This window comes from Siniperca chuatsi, linkage group LG1 (genome assembly GCF_020085105.1).
Source record: "Siniperca chuatsi isolate FFG_IHB_CAS linkage group LG1, ASM2008510v1, whole genome shotgun sequence".
Lineage (NCBI taxonomy): Eukaryota > Metazoa > Chordata > Actinopteri > Centrarchiformes > Sinipercidae > Siniperca > Siniperca chuatsi.
In genome coordinates, this window is record NC_058042.1 from 7,693,784 (window position 1) to 7,709,764 (window position 15,981).

At 37.3% G+C, this 15,981-nt stretch overlaps 1 protein-coding gene across 2 annotated transcripts; it reads left to right on the plus strand.

Annotated features, from left to right (window-relative positions):
- Window positions 1-208: 208 nt before the first annotated feature.
- On the plus strand, window positions 209-15,566 carry LOC122874783. 2 transcript variants are annotated; one of them, XM_044193134.1, is made up of 16 exons: window positions 255-355; window positions 2,940-2,998; window positions 3,160-3,317; window positions 4,329-4,519; window positions 5,417-5,521; window positions 6,468-6,606; window positions 8,639-8,789; window positions 9,016-9,148; window positions 9,531-9,683; window positions 10,680-10,717; window positions 10,859-10,888; window positions 10,996-11,162; window positions 12,171-12,652; window positions 12,829-12,928; window positions 13,538-13,817; window positions 14,084-15,566. In XM_044193134.1, exons 3-16 carry the CDS (start codon window positions 3,186-3,188, stop codon window positions 14,164-14,166), a joined length of 2,184 nt encoding a protein of 727 aa, XP_044049069.1. In that variant the 5' UTR covers window positions 255-355; window positions 2,940-2,998; window positions 3,160-3,185; the 3' UTR covers window positions 14,167-15,566. The 2 variants fall into 2 exon arrangements, with proteins under 2 accessions (XP_044049060.1, XP_044049069.1); XM_044193125.1 differs by lacking the exon at window positions 2,940-2,998 and having other exon boundaries at window positions 209-355.
- The last annotated feature ends 415 nt before the right edge of the window (window positions 15,567-15,981 follow it).

Consider the following 15,981-nt stretch of genomic DNA (forward strand, 5'->3'; position numbering starts at 1 on the left):
AGATCAGTGAGTTACAGCAGGTGTCAGACACACAAACACTGCATTGACGGTAAAGCTATGCAAGCCATTTTAAATGGGAACTATGTGAGATGTTGGTAACTGATTATTCAGTTTCACAAATCCCTCCTCTTGACATGCAGCTTTAGTCATACCTCTTTTACGGTCTGTGGTCGAGCCAGTTTAACACCATTCTGTCTCTGCCCAAATGTAGCTTAACTCCTCCTTAATTCCCTAAGACTTATATAGGAAGAACATGTTTACTGGAAACTCATAACACTTGTTTGGTGCCAGATAAAACCTCAATATTAGGTGGAACTTCGAAGCTTTTGGAACGAAGTGTGGCAGGTTGCTTACGGTAATAGGATTTAATTAACTTATGTATTTGATATGTTTGCTTTCACTTTGATATGTTTGCTTTCCCTTTGATATGTTTGCTGTATGCGTTATGAGTTGAAGGGTTCAGTACACGCAAAGATTTTACACAATTATGTATAATTATTTGGGTAACAAAATATTTTCAGACTTGCTTGTAGAAATGCACAGAACTTTTTCTGTAACTTTTTAAACAAGCTTCCTGGAGAGCAAGATTGGACATTTTGTAACAAAATGATTGTATGACTGAAACTTTCATAGAACAAGAGCTGAGCAGAGAGGATTTTTCATGTTTTTTTTAGGGAGCCAACCAGTGTCTTGTAACGGAGTGTGAATATTTTCCCTCATGCACCTAAAATGCGTCATTTTGAACCTGGAAATCGTCTTTTAAGAGAACTATAGTAAAAGACATGGGCAGTTAAGCTCTGTAATAACAGAAATATTCAATCACTTCTCAAAACATTGGACCTTTTTACCCTTGTATTCATACTGTTACAACTGATATTACTGCCACATGTTTCAAAATTAATTCAAATAACTTGAAAGGTTATCAAATATAAAGAGTACGGTCTAGACCTGCTCTATAGGAAAAGTGCAATGAGAGAACTTGTTATGAATTGGCACTATATAAATAACTTGAATTGAAATGTACTACAATTCCCGATAATATACAAGCACTACACATCCTATTATATAAGATCAGTGCCAGATTAACCTGCTAAAGGGCTCCGGGCGAAAATATACGATGGACCCCATCGATCAGCCTTATCTAAGGTAAAAAGATAAACAATAGAAATGTTAAAAATCTAATACAGTACTTGAACTGGGCATGTTATACTAAAAACAGAAAATAGATGGATGGTTTGTTTTTTGTTTAACTGTTATTTTACCTGCATATTGTTACTGAAACTGAAATTTAAAAAATGTCTTTTGTGCCCTTATTGGTTCAGGCCCCCGCAGTATTTGTCCTTTATGTTAGTCAATAATTATGAGTAAATTACAAAAGAAAGAAAATGTTAAAGAAGAGGATAAGTAATAACATGGACAATAGTTGTACAATAATAGAAGGAAGCAATATAAAAGCAAATCAATTCAAGAAGAAGTGATTTAAAAGATGATACAGGTTTAGCTCCTCGAGATTGATCCTGATCCAAAATCCAAAAAGTCTTAATCACTTATTGGTTTAAACCTGTGTCTTCTAGTGATAGAAGAAGAAACGACAATGCACAAACAATAATGGGTAGTTTCTGTTAAGAACATCCAGTCAGTTATCAGTTAAGAGTTTAAGACGAGGAAAGTCAATTACTAAAAGAATAGAACTGACTGAAATGCAGATATTTAAAACTCACAACCAACAATCAGACCCAAAAAATATTATTTGTAGAGAGATGGAGAGCTAAAGTTGTATTTAAAATTTAGGATTTAACCACTCAACTGCCTATGTGTACCACAAAAAGTTTTTACTTTTAATTCGACAAATAATATTTGTAACGAAATACCAGAAAACAGGTAAAAACAGCCAATAGTGTCTTTTTACTAGTTGTAGTATGTACTATGTGTCTTAATGTATGTTCGTTCCCTCGTGTCTACCTGCGTGCCTTGAGCACCGCAAGCCGAGTGCCATATAGTCCTATTATATTCAAAAAATGCAGACATCTCTACAGCCGATATCTCCAAAACTCAGCACCTCACACCAAAACAATATAGATGAATAAATAGCACTACAGGTAAGAGGAAAAATATGTATTTTTGATTTTGGGGTGAACGGTCTCTTTAATGTAATTTTGTTCCGTTGTGTCAACTTCTGTTAAATTATTTGTGTTACATTTTGCTTCACCAGTGAAAATATCTTGAAAAATAATAACATCATGACATATAATAAGCATCACGGTAGTTCAGGCCAGCACAGTAGTCATGTAATAGTCACGTGTTCCCTGTATCGTCCAATTATACATGTCCACGACCAATCTCATTCAACAAGGTGGTCCACGTGATCAGGGTAGCACTCATTTCACTGTGCACACTATCACACTGAGCTTAAACATTCCTGGCAACCTGCTGTTGTGCAATGCAACTCCCTCCACATCCCGAGTCCCCAACGTTAGCATTTAGTTATACGTGAATTTTTAAATGCTTCTATAAATATTGTGTTCATGTTTGGGTAAGTATCATGTATCTCATGGTTCTGGTGGTACATATCATGTTGAAATAACTGTCCTGACTGAAATGATGATACTGATCTATCAGTGAATATATCTCTAATCTTTAGATCATTTATCACATTGTTCTGCAAAATATTTCAACAATAAATCGAATTGTTCATTGATTTGTGGCTCTGACAAAATGGTCACTCTACCACTGTGGTGACGTTTTGATGCTTTAGTCTCTTTATTATACACATCAGGCGTCACATACTATAGATAGATTGCACGTGACATACGATGAATTGCAGAGATGCCTGTTCCTGTCAGCTATAATTTTCAGATCAGTAAACTCATCTGTCATCCCCCTCACATTCTTTTCAAGAGACTAATTGAGTGTTTCTATAACGTCCTGTCACACTATAGTTCCTCTCACGGACGTCAAACAACAGCCTTGTTTCAGAAAGTGTCAAGACTTTCGCTGGGTAGGTCTTAGATTACGTAGGTTTACATGTACCCAAATTAAGCTTTGTTGTAGTTTACAAACAACATGTTCAGCTTTATATACAGTGAAAATATCATCTTTAACATCCTATAATGAGTCCTGACTGCTTAACCTTGTCTCTGTATTTTCCCAAATGTTCAGACTTCCCGTCTGACTGAGGAGCTGCAATGATGGAAAGATTCAAACTGAGTATCCTGTGGCAGGGCCTGACTCTGTTCCTGTTAGGCCGGGCCTGCGAAGCCTCTTCTCTGGGGCTGACAGTCCATGTTGTGCCCCTGGACAGCAATGGAGGGAATACGGTGGGCAACATTTTCTCTCCCCAAAAAACGTTTTTGTCAAAACGCTTTGCAAATAGCCCTTCTAACACATTTCAGTTGCTGCATTTCTAGTATTTATTGAGATGTTTGTGCCATCCGAGGTGACAGTGAACAAATACAGACCATTTTTCTGCTGTTTAAAATTAAAAAAGAATTTAAAGTTATCATTTCATAACCACAGCATCATCTTATTTGCATCTAGAAATCTGTAGTTCAAAACCATCCAAACTTTGAAGGTATTTCTCATAATTCCCATTGTAATTTTTTTTTCTCTACAAACCTTATATTCCCTAAAATAACCTTATTATTTATTTTTTCCTTAACTAAAACCTATTTTAAAAAAGGTGTTCAGGGATTCATTAACAGAGGAAGAAAGTATTAATTTTACATATGCTTTTAAAATAATCCCTTTTTATTTACCACTTTGAAATTTGTCAGGAACCACTTATTGAACAATTTATATCCCCAAACCATTTATTTCTCAGTTTAAGTGTATGTTACAAGGCTCATGGTCTTTGCCTTTTTAACAGAAAAAGTAACTCAGAACCTTTAGTTAAAAATCAGTTGAGTATAATTCATTGTGAAATTGAGTAAGATTTATTGTTATCTATTCACTCATTGTTTAATGGTCATATTAAACCCATTAATATCCCTGTGAACTATGTGCAAAGCAGAAAAGGGAGACATTTTTTTTTAATTACTAGTGCCTCCATCAAGACACGATATAATCCCTTAAAATTACATAATACTAACCCTTACTTTTTTAATATATGACAATTTAATGAATGATTAATCTTGATTTAACAGTTAAACTAAGGATACTGTGTTTTGCTTCAGTACTCTAATACCTCATGAACTACATGTTCATGTAATGACTGCAAATGTCTGTGAGTTAGGACAGACTGAGCTCACCCGACAGGTTCTTGATTCTCAGCTGAATTCCTTCAGCTCGGGGAGAAAATTGGTGTCATTTTGCCTCTCTGCTTCTTGCAGGTGCGGGCTCATTTCAGTGCCATCGCTCCCAGTCCTTGTCCAGCTTTGTCTGGACTCTGTGCTGTAGGGGAGGACTGTCTGGTTCACACTACCTCATTACCTTTCATCGGCACCAAACCCAAGTCTGGCTGGTGTGTCCGCCAGTGGCAGAAAACTGTCCCCAGTAGTTACAACGCCACCATCAATTTAGGGTATGAGACCTACATACACTGTCTGGACCTTTGACCTCATCTGAAATTCATCACCCTTTAGCAGTTACACATTTTTCTCATAGTAACCTATATATAGAACAAAAAATACCACTCAACACTTTAATTGTTGGTTTTTCCTGTTTTGTGATGTTTTGGGGCCAAACATGCACGTAAAATCAGGTAAACAGTGTTTACAAGGAGAAAGTCTTTGTTCTTTCACCTTTTGTGCCTTCCAGTTGGCCTAAATATAACTCATGTGAGGTAGCTGCAGCTATTTATGGCTTTGTTTGACATGATAAAAACTTGGCATTTAAAGTTAACTAAAGTTGACCATTTTAGTTTTCCCTCCAGAATATAAATACATAATCAATACATAATAAACAGAAACAACATATATCTCACCTTTACAAAAATGTCATATAATATCCAGTCTGCATACTTATGTTGCAAATTACACAGATCTTAAAATCAATATTATAAAATAGTGGAGATTAAGATTTTTCTTTCTCATTTGTAAGAAGGGACATTTTTAATGAGAAAAATGCTTGTGCCTTATTATTTTTTTTAAAAGTCACTCACTCTGATTAGTGTCTCATGATTTGTTTTGCCTGGTGCACAGTGCTTTTATTTCTTTAGTATTCATGTAGTAATCCTGCCTTTAGGTACAATGCAATGTGTACTGTCTGTGTGTCAAGAGCTGCATGTGCAATAAGTCCTCCAAGCATTTGTTTTACTCTGCTCTACTTATTATTTGTCTTGTTTCATTGATCTCTGTTATTTGTTTTATTTAATGGGGCATTTGATGTGATGATTTGAATCAGGCGACATCAAGTAGCCTAAGATCAATAAAATGAGTTTCAGTTACTCTAATACACACTTTTTTTCTCAAATGTTTAGGTCCAACACAGAGTTGTATGTATCAATGAAAGCAGGACCAACAGTTCGGGCAAACAGCGGGAGACTCAACCAACCTGCTTTTGTTGCTCTCCCTCCTCCACTAAGGTAATGCACACACACACACACACACACACACACACACACACACACACACACACACACACACACACACACACTTGCATGCAGTCTCCAAAAGTGCCAGACTACTTCATTCAGACATTCACTCAGCTATTTACAACACATTTATTTAATTTGCACATCAAAAACACAAAATTTTGGACTTAAAAAAAAGGCAGAGCATGGACACCAGTAGAAAAATTAAGGAAAATTAGGGCTTTAAAGAGAGAAATATAAGTTACACAGGGTTGAACAAGTCAAGGATACTGAAAAAGCTCTTACATTAAACAGATTTAAGTCAGCCATGGCAAAAAGCCATCATCAAACCTGAATAGTCTTTGCCCGTTTATACAGTCTATGGTCTAAGCTCGTACAAAGCTTGACCCTGACCCTTAAATGTCTGCACTTTTAATAGTTTGACATTATAGGAACTAGCTTATTCACTTTCCTATCAAGAGTTAACTAGTTAAATTATAGATGAGAGGATTTATGGGCCTATGACTCTATATGGTAAATGTGAAGCTAGCTTAGCATCTGCAGCCAGTTAACTTAGCCTAGCATAACGACTGCAGAAACAGCTAGCCTGGCTCTGTCCAACAGTAACAAAATCCGCCTTCCAGTGCGTCTAAAGCACACTAATTAACACGTATTTTGTTTGTTTAATCCAGACAAAACCCGACGTATATAAACGACAATTCAGCATTTTAGGGGGTTATGTGTTGGATAATTTCTTGGCTAGAATCAGTTGCCAGACAACCAGCGGAGACTCCTGGAAGTTACTGGTCCCGGCCAAGAAATAGACACCAGCACCACACCAATTACTGTTACGACGTGTTTTTCAGTTGTACAGATTTTACTGTATCCACTTGTTGTGACTGTATTTGTGATTTGTGATTCTCTCTGTTCCTGCACACTGCTTGTGTAATGGGATCAGGGCCCGTGTGAACTGCCCTCACCACTTCTATCTGTCGGTGAAAGACCTGGATGGTGACACGGTGCGATGCCGCTTTGCCCGCCCAGAACAGGGAGAGTGCCGCACCTGCCCTCAGCACTCTTTTATAGAGCTGGATGAGGTGAGTCTAACTTCAGTACACACAATAACACAATGCAATTATTTAAACATTTCATCTGTAACTGTGAGTTTTGGCAGATCTTTTTTTTTCTTTTTTATGGGCAGTTTAATCAATTAAAAAAAATGTTTTCACTTTTTAAAGATGAATTGTTACTTTATTGTATCTTCTATGTGTCATGAGCATCAGAATCAGAAAATCCAGCTTCACCCCCTGCTGGAAATAGTATTCAGAAAAAAAATCTATGTATTTAAAGTATATGATCTGATATGTTTATAGGCAGCCTATATAATATAAACAGTGGTGGAAGAAGTACTAAGATACTTTACTTAAGTAAAAGTATCAATACCACAGTGCAAATGTACAAGTTCTGCAATGACATGTATACTTAACTAGAGGTATAATTAGCACAATTTACTTATATGGTAAAAAGTAAAAGTGTGTTATACTATTATATATTACATTATTGGATTATTGTCGCTGATGTATGAACTTGTAATGTACTGTTGTAGTTGGTCAAGGCAGAGTTAATTTGAACCACTTTATATACTGTTGGGCACTTTGGTCTCAAACAAATCATCTTATTTTAGAGGCTGATCATATGTTTTGTATGTAAAAATCTATATGCCAAGCTACTAGTAATTGTAGCTGTCAGATAAATGTAGCAGAATAAACAGAATATATCATATAGTGAAGTAGGAGTATAAAGTAGCATAAAATGGAAACGTTAAAAGTGAAAATACCTTAAAAACAGTACTTGGGTAAATGTACTTAGTTACTTAACACCACTGGATATAAATCCATATTCTGTTACTGAGGTGGGTACGTGTAACTTTTGATCAAAAGTATAATTTTGGCAGTGTAAAGTAAATAGCAAAGTAACCAAGTAGCTTTTCTAGTAACTGTCTCAACCACTGAAATGTCAGAGCGAAACGGAAACATTGCCCTTACTTTGAGAGATTGCTATGTACAAAGCTGTCTCAGCAATGGAGGAGAACAAGATTAGCAATAGAAGTCAGCAGCAGTCTCAATAAATAAATCATCATATTTTGCATTCCAGCACTCAACAGTGTGTTGACTTCCTTGTCTCACTGTACAGCTTGATCGTGTAGAAGGTGAAAGGATGAAGTTAAGTTACACTGAACCAGCAGCAGCAGGAATAGTATTCCACGTACTTTGAATAACCCACTGAAGCTTGTTGTGGACCTTGATCATTGAAATTATTTCTGCAGTATAAATTGATGGAACCACTTTATTTATTTACATAATTTGCTCAGTGAAAACCACTGGTGTGTCCACGAGTGGCAGGAAACACCTTCATCAATTTAGAGTATGAGACCCACATACACTGTCTGGACCTTTGACCTCAAACATCCGAAATTCATCCTTTAGCAATCACACATTTTTCTCATAGTAACCTATATACAGAACAAAAATGGCCACTCTGTTTTTCATCTTGAATTGTTGCTTCTTCCTGTTTTGTGATGTTTTGGGGTCAAACATGCATGTAAACTCAGGGAAACAGTGTATACAAGGAGAAAGTCTTTGTTCTTTCACCTGTTGTGCCGTCCAGTTGGCCTAAATATAACTTACGTGAGCTTGTGGAATTGCAGTCTGGATATTGTCTCAGGTGAGGTAGCTGCAGCGATTTATGTCTTTGTTTGACATGATATAAACTTAAACAACATATATCTCACCTTTACAAAAATGTCTCATAATATTCAGTCTGTATCCTTATGTTGCTAATTATACAAATCTTGTTAATATTATAAAATAGTGGAGATTTTCTCATAGTAATCTATAAACAGAACAAGAGTGACCACTTTGTTTTTCATCTTTTATTGTTACTGTGTTTTCCAACCCTCAAATGTTCTAGCAGAGGCTTGAAAGCCCTGTGGGTGCTGTGGCAAATAACATTTCAAAAAGTCAACATTGTCCAGAAACAATGGCCCAGTTACTTTGAATAACCCACAGATCATACTGTGGACCTTGTTCATTAAAATTATTTCTGTTTGGCTTAACTCTTTCTCACCAGGAGAAATGCATGTTGACATTCACTGGAAAAGCACCTGCAGGACAGTATTTCATCTACCTGATGGCGGAGGACCTGATTCCTGTGCCCAAAATAAGCTACGCCACAGACAACAAACCCCTGAGCTCTGTCCCTGTGCACCTCTCTCTCACTGGTGAGTCTGTCAATCAGATAATAGCGGCATTAATGTTGCCTATATGTCATTAAGCAAACATATAGACATACAGAATAGGGATAATTAACTACAGAGAGTTAAAAAAACAGTATTGGTTAAAGAATATTTGGAGTTTTTAAGTTGTGTCCCATTTTAGTCCTTCCTTTTCCTGTCCTCTGTTATAATTTTGAGTTATACAAATGTTTCTTATTCTCCTTCCTTCCAGTGGAGGAGTCGACTTCCAGCTGCAGTGATGAACCTGTGGCAACAGGTGAGACCCCCATAGAGGACTCCACGCTGTTTGTCCTGCCGTACCAGGAGGTGAAATTCACCGTCAACTTTATGTCACAGCTGGAGAGGTGCGTCACTTCATCTGAGTGTCCGGATTTTGAGTGTATAAAATTTTATATATAGTGCTCTCAAAAATTCCCACAATGGACTGAAATAAGTAAATAATTACTGTTGTGTGACTCTACACCTGACTCATGACGCAAAATGACGATGATTCATAATAGAAATAGCAATTTACAGCTCACTGCAGAGCAAACTGTTGAGTGTCTATTGTGTATGCAGGAGTGAATGAGTGAACAAGGGAGTGATTTAAGATGGACCTGAGGTCTAATCAGGCACAATAATTAAAATCACCTGTATGGGTTTTCCAGGGGTGTACAGGCTCTTTAAGCAACTGTTACAAATACAGTCATGAAAGTTAAAATTAAAAGTTCCTCTCTATATTTGCAGTGTTTTAGAGGTAGCAGTGGTTGGCCCCCCTGAACTCTACAGGACTGGTTTCAAATCAGTCGGCTCCCTGGCAACGATGACCATGGCCTGGGTCCGCTCCGAAAACCAACTGGCCCGCCTTTTGCCCATCTGCTTTGCTGTGAATACCAAGAGGTTGGTTGTTCTGTGAACTGAATGGCACTGATGCTGCCAGACATAGTGGTGTGATTCACACTCTGGCCCTCCATGAGCAGGACGGAAGTTAAGGAAAAAAATTATTCTATTATTGTAACAAGTTACCTCATCAGACCTGTAGTAAGTGGTGTACTAAACTGAACTGAGTAACTTATTCTGATTATGTACCATTAATGTCAGTTATACTGATGTGTTTAAGGTATTATGGTACAGAAGAAAAAAGTGAGAAAGTTCTTGAAATTTATATTAAGTTTGTATGAAAAGATTTTTTCAGTATGATCTGAATTAGAATACCTATTTTATTTACAGAATACATATGATATATTTTCTTTGTTTATTATACAGTAAATACTATAATGCAGTTACTAGTAATTAGTACCAGTAATGTGCTAAAAACATAGTGGTGTAAAATGTACTAGAATGTCCTACTTAGTTAGAAGTATTCTTATTTAACTGATATTTTACTAAAACCCCTAGAGTATATATGTGTGTTTATATAATAGTAAAACATAGTTAATTACAAATCTATGCTACTCACTTGCTAGTTACTTCTCACAAGACTCTAAAAGGTCGACAGCACAAAGTTAAGACATGATTCTTGGGACACTGGGATTGATTCCTGTTTCCACAAACAAGAACTAAAGCCCTCAGAATCATTTGAAAAATGCTATTATCACCCACATCTACACATAATGATTTAAAGTAAGATGATATGGCAGACTTCAAAAAATACTCAAAACTATGCAGGTATTTCAAAAGCCTATGCTGGACTTTTGTTTCATGCCATACCCCGCCGTCTCATTCTTCCATGTTGCATTCCTGTATCTATACTGTCAACTATCCAAAACATGTAACTACAGTATAAGTACATTACAGTATATTATTCGCATGCACACCTGTTTACACTGCCAGTCCATATCTTGAACAGATATTTAGTACATGGCGTGGTCTGATTTACATTTTGTGTCTTTCCAGTTTGCAGTCAGAGCCCAGATGCGTGTGGCTGTACCAAAGTAAGACCTTCAGCTGCCTAGAAACATCATATGAATGCCAGTTATGCTTTACTGTAGCTCACAATACACCACCCCTAACCTCACAGCAAGGTTTCTCAGAAAATATTAACTATTGAAATATGCCTTTCTTAATCTTTTCAGGGGAGATGAGGACGCTACCTGCCGGAACAGGTTGAGAAAATATTACACTTTGTTGTATTCAAATTTTGAGTGTAGTAATTATGTCTGTGTGCAAGAATTTATTAATAATATAAGAATCCGCTGTTGTCTGCCTGCAGAGCTAAAGTGTGAGAAGACAGAGATGACTCTGTTGCTCCCTGTCGACTCCCTGAGTAACATCAACCTGGCCGAGCTGCAGCTCAACAGCCCCACCTGTCCCGTCACCTACAACAACACACACTTGACTGCACGCATCTCCTTGAATGGCTGCGGCACCAAGACTGTGGTAACATGCTCCACATTTCTATCTTTCTGTTGTTCTGTCTTTAATTTCTTTCTTAGACTTAAAATATTTCTAACCCCTCCTGCCCTACACCTCCTGTACCTACCAATTTTTAAAAGAATAAAAAAAACTTTTTTATATACATTGCAGTCCATAAATAGCAGGATTTTCTAATTTCCATGGCTTTGGTTCTGTACTCCAGCACACTAGGTTTTAAATAAAACAATGACTATGATGCTAAAGTGCTGACTTAGATACATTTTTGGATGTTTGGTGGTGTTCACATCCATTTGAGTTGAACAGTGTAGCCCTTTTTAGCCCTCAGGGCCTGTGTTTAAATCATATCAGATGTGGGGCTGCAACTAACTAACTTATTTTCATTATAGATTATCATCATCTGCAGAATATTTTCTCGATTAATTTTGCAGTCCAATAGTAAAAAAAAAAAGAAGGGCACTCACAATAGGCCACAATGTGTCTTCATGTCTTCAATTTGCTTGTTTTGTCTGAATAACTGTCTGAAACCTTAAGATATTCAATTTACTGTCATATGTGGCAAAGAAAAACAGCAAAAAATCACATTTGAGAAGTTAGAACCAGGGAATGTTTTGCAATTTGCTTAAAAAATGACTTTTCTGTTGGTCGACTAAGCTATTCATCAACCAATCGTTCAATCAGATGTGGATGTAAACACACACAATAAAAATCATAAAATCTCTATAAATCTTGCTCCCAGTGCACTGAAAAAAGAGAGAACAGGGGGCCTCAAGTGGTTTAACGTCTACTTATACAGGTTTACTGCAGGACACTGTTGGGCATGGTTACAGGTGTAACAGAGCACACAGAACTGATAAAACAGACTGGAATATTTCAAACAGAAAGGGCAGCAAAACACTGCTTTTCAGTATGGTGTTACGTTACTCGTTAAAGTAAAAAATAATTTGCAATTACAGATTATTCAGATCAATGTGAATTGCGACTATACTCTTCCTCATCCTCTACTTTTTTCAGCACTCTGGTTCAGAGCTGGTTTACACCAACACCTTGCAAAGTGTGCGTCCGTACACTATGGTCAGCCGCCTGCCCTCCCTCATCCTCCCTCTGGTCTGCCGTATCCCCGGAGTCCAGGCAAAGGGGCCGCAGTACAAGGTCGGCCTGCCCACAGAGACGGAGACCTTCGGTCGGGTTGGCTTTTGGATAGAACTTCACCTCCCAGGAGAGGGGCCCCTGGCAAAATTCACACGCGTCCCCAAGTTTCGTTCCCTCAATAGCTCGCCAGGACGAGTGCGTCGGGAAGCGGAATCAACATCAAAGAGTAACAGCACCTCCACCAGCTCCTCTAATAACAGCCCTGCCATCGGGTCCAGGATCAAGCAGCTGGACCTCTATGTGTTGTCCAACTGCAGCATTGCTCGAGCTGAGATGATAGTGAGCAATTGTATTGAGTCTGCGACGGAGGACTTCGTAGAAACCCACCCCATTCTGCAGCAAGGGTCAGTGACAATTGGCTTGTTTCCTATAATAGTCTGAGGTTACCATCTTGAAGAGGACAGATACTGTATGAAATAGTCTGAAAGAAATATTGACTCTGTTTTGGCTGCAGAAGTCACATCTGAATTTTAAGCATATCATATAAATTCCAACAGTTCTCTCACTCTTTTTCTTTCAGGTGTACAGCTTCCAACAGCACATTAGAGATTATTACAACACAAACCAATTCCAAGGTTTACCGCCTTGATTTGAGCACCATGGAGAACAAAGGATCAAAGGTCTGTACTTTCATGCAACACAAACAATACATTTTTGCACTTCTCCATTTCTGGATATTGTTTTAAATCTTCCAAGACAAGTCTGAGGAGAAAAGTAATTTTACATATTGTACTTACAGTATATTCAGACTTTGTGGCGAATAGTTCTATTTGAGTAAGTAAGGCACTCATGCAGGCCACAGTAGTGCTGAGAAACTTTTTACTGGATGTTTTTATTTAGCCCCAATTAAGCCATCTGAAACAGCTGGGACGATTCTTAGATGTCTATAATTACACTTCTCATTGTAGATTCGCTGTTTTGTGTAAATATTTTGCCACGATAGCAATGTGGCTCTTTGCATGGCATGTCTGTCAGTTGGTCCACCTATTTGGGTCAGAGCTGAAATATCTTAACAACCATTGGATGGGATTGCCTTCAAATTTGGTACACACATTCATGTTCCCCACATGATGAATTGTAATAACTTTGGTGATCCCTTAACTTTTCTTCTAGCACCATCATCAGGTCAAAATATCAGTGTGTTCAGTATTTTGGTTGATCTGCAAAATGAATGACTTTCCATCAACCTCTTTCCACACCGCTAACTCTATTTATTTTGTATTTTGTAGATGTTTATCCAGTGCACAGTCAATCTGTGCATCGCCACCATGCCCTCTCAGAAGTGCCCTACTCTGTGTACCCGCTCCCTTGATCAGAAAACACTGGTCAGCAGTTTGTTTACCAGCACCTACACCATCCGCTCGGGGCCCATTAGCCTTGTGGTCACCACTCCTGCACCATCCACAACAACCACTTTTACAACCACTACTACACCAACTACAACTAAAAGTACTACTACTACTACCATTAAAACTACCAAACCTACCCAGAGCACCACCACCTCACATGGTAAGAGGATATCTCCTAAACAAGCCTCCATCTCTTAGTTTTTATTTTATTTTTGATAATTCATGAAATGAAATATCAATCCACTGACCTGTGAATTACATTAATTGCAAGGTGAATTCAAATTTGTAAAGTATATCTGCAAGCAAAACCTTTTTCTTTATCTTTTAAGTTTGCTGTGAAGGTTTTGTTTTGGAGGAAAATACTGAGTACTGGCCCATAAAAAGCTGTAAATGCAACTCCTCAACATCTCCTCTCTTCTCTTGCAGCTCCAGAACAGGCCTCAGCTGTGGCAGCAGGAGTGATTTTGACAACTATCAACATATTTCTTCAAAACATCTTCCTTTACTAAACATGCTACTCGACGATGATCTGTCAGAATATGCAGCGCTACATTTGCCTGTTTGGCTACATGATTCCACTATATATTTTGAGCTTTTTCAGAGAAGTGAATAAAGTGGGAGCACACTACAGGATTATAAAAAAAATAAACAAATAAAACATTTGCTGCACTGCACACAGTGAATGATCCTTATAACTGTAGCTCATCTCACCAGTAGTGGTAGGATACTAAAGGATGTGACACAGACAAGGGGACACATAATAAAATATTCTCCCTAAAATGGGGCTTTATTATTAATTTGCTTATATGAGGAGCCCTCGAGGCCTAATGGTCTGAGATGCTGTAATTATACATATATATACAATGTAATTGCAACGTCCCTGGTTCGAGTCCGGGGACTTGTTGCATGTCATTCTTCCTCTCTTTCCCCTCACTTCCTGTCAGCTCTACTGTTTTAGCAAATATATACAACAATTTGTTTAAAAAAATATTTATATATATTAAAAGACTTATAATACAATATTAGAATTATTTGTTTAATTAAATGTAATTCTAAAGGTGTGGATAAAATTCAGGTGTGTTTAAAAATGTACAAGCATTTAAGATAACTCAAATATTTAATCAGACACTTTGATGCCTCTGAGCTTAAGATCCAATTTGTGCATTGTGTCTTAGAACTAAAAACCTGTCTGAGACAGCAAAATGTTCAACCTTAAATGTAAAAAACTAAAATACTATGTAAGAAGGAGCTAGTTTGGAGAACAAAACAAAAAGTTGTAGTGTTATTGGAGGAAAGAGCATCTTTGTAAGCATCTTTTTATACATTATAATATCAGTTTATTTTTCCACTTTACTAACTAAAAAAAAAGAAAACTCTATATGATGTCAAGCTACACGTATAAAACCTCTGATAAATAAACATGATAAATAATATCTTTACACAGCCTACACCTCCCGAACCAAGGGGTTAACCTTATAAAATGACCAGGTTGAGGGTCTGCATGAGTCGGGCTACTAAAGGAGAGATTCTAACCTGAAAATGTTTTTTATATTCTGGGAGAAACAGACATTTGAAAGGCTGTAAATCGAAGTGTCTCAGTGTCAGTGGGAAACACTGATTGAGGGATTGTGCTGACACTGTGATGAGCTGTATATTTAGTTTATTTATTCACTGTGTCTGCTTGCAGTGAAAACGTCACTAATTCTATAGTAAGTTTTGAAATTCTTACAGGTTTACAATGATTTGAATTGTTTTATTTGGAAAAATTGTGTTTTCTAAGACTATTAGTTTCTGATGATGTTAAAAAAAACACTGAATTACAGTGACATAGGTCTGGCAATTTGACTTCTAATGTCTGTATCCCAGAGGATATGTCGCCCTTTACTGACAATAAAGCAATAGAAGGAAAGTTGAAATGTCATTTTACTCTTTAAAAAAACTATTTTGTTATACACAACGCCAGTTGTTATTTACAGCATTAATGATTTAAGTTAGTAAACTGCACTCACAGAATTGGATGTACAGTATACAATGTAAATCCAAAACCCTCCAAACCCAAGAGCTGAGCCCAGAAAAGAGTCCCCTATGTCAGTTGGTGCTGAGACTAACTGCCCCCCTCAGACACACTCTGACCAGTCTCACAACAACAACACTGCTTTACAAACACCAATCAGAGTAAACCAAATTATAACGCAATGTAAAGAAGAAACTAAAAGCCAGAGTAGACCAGAATGTTATCTGGCCCTAAAAAAAGATGACGAATCAGCAGAATATCTCTCTACTGTCAGAGACAAAAAGCAGAGACAGATCCTAACCAAGGACAG

Bases quoted from the DNA above. Each gene is read 5' to 3' on its own strand.
- LOC122874783 (XM_044193125.1), top strand. From the start codon at position 3,186: ATGATGGAAAGATTCAAACTGAGTATCCTGTGGCAGGGCCTGACTCTG. The intron at 5,522-6,467 runs GTAATGCACACA...TAATGGGATCAG, and splicing joins GCTCTCCCTCCTCCACTAAG to GGCCCGTGTGAACTGCCCTC. The intron at 10,889-10,995 runs GTTGAGAAAATA...GTCTGCCTGCAG, and splicing joins GACGCTACCTGCCGGAACAG to AGCTAAAGTGTGAGAAGACA.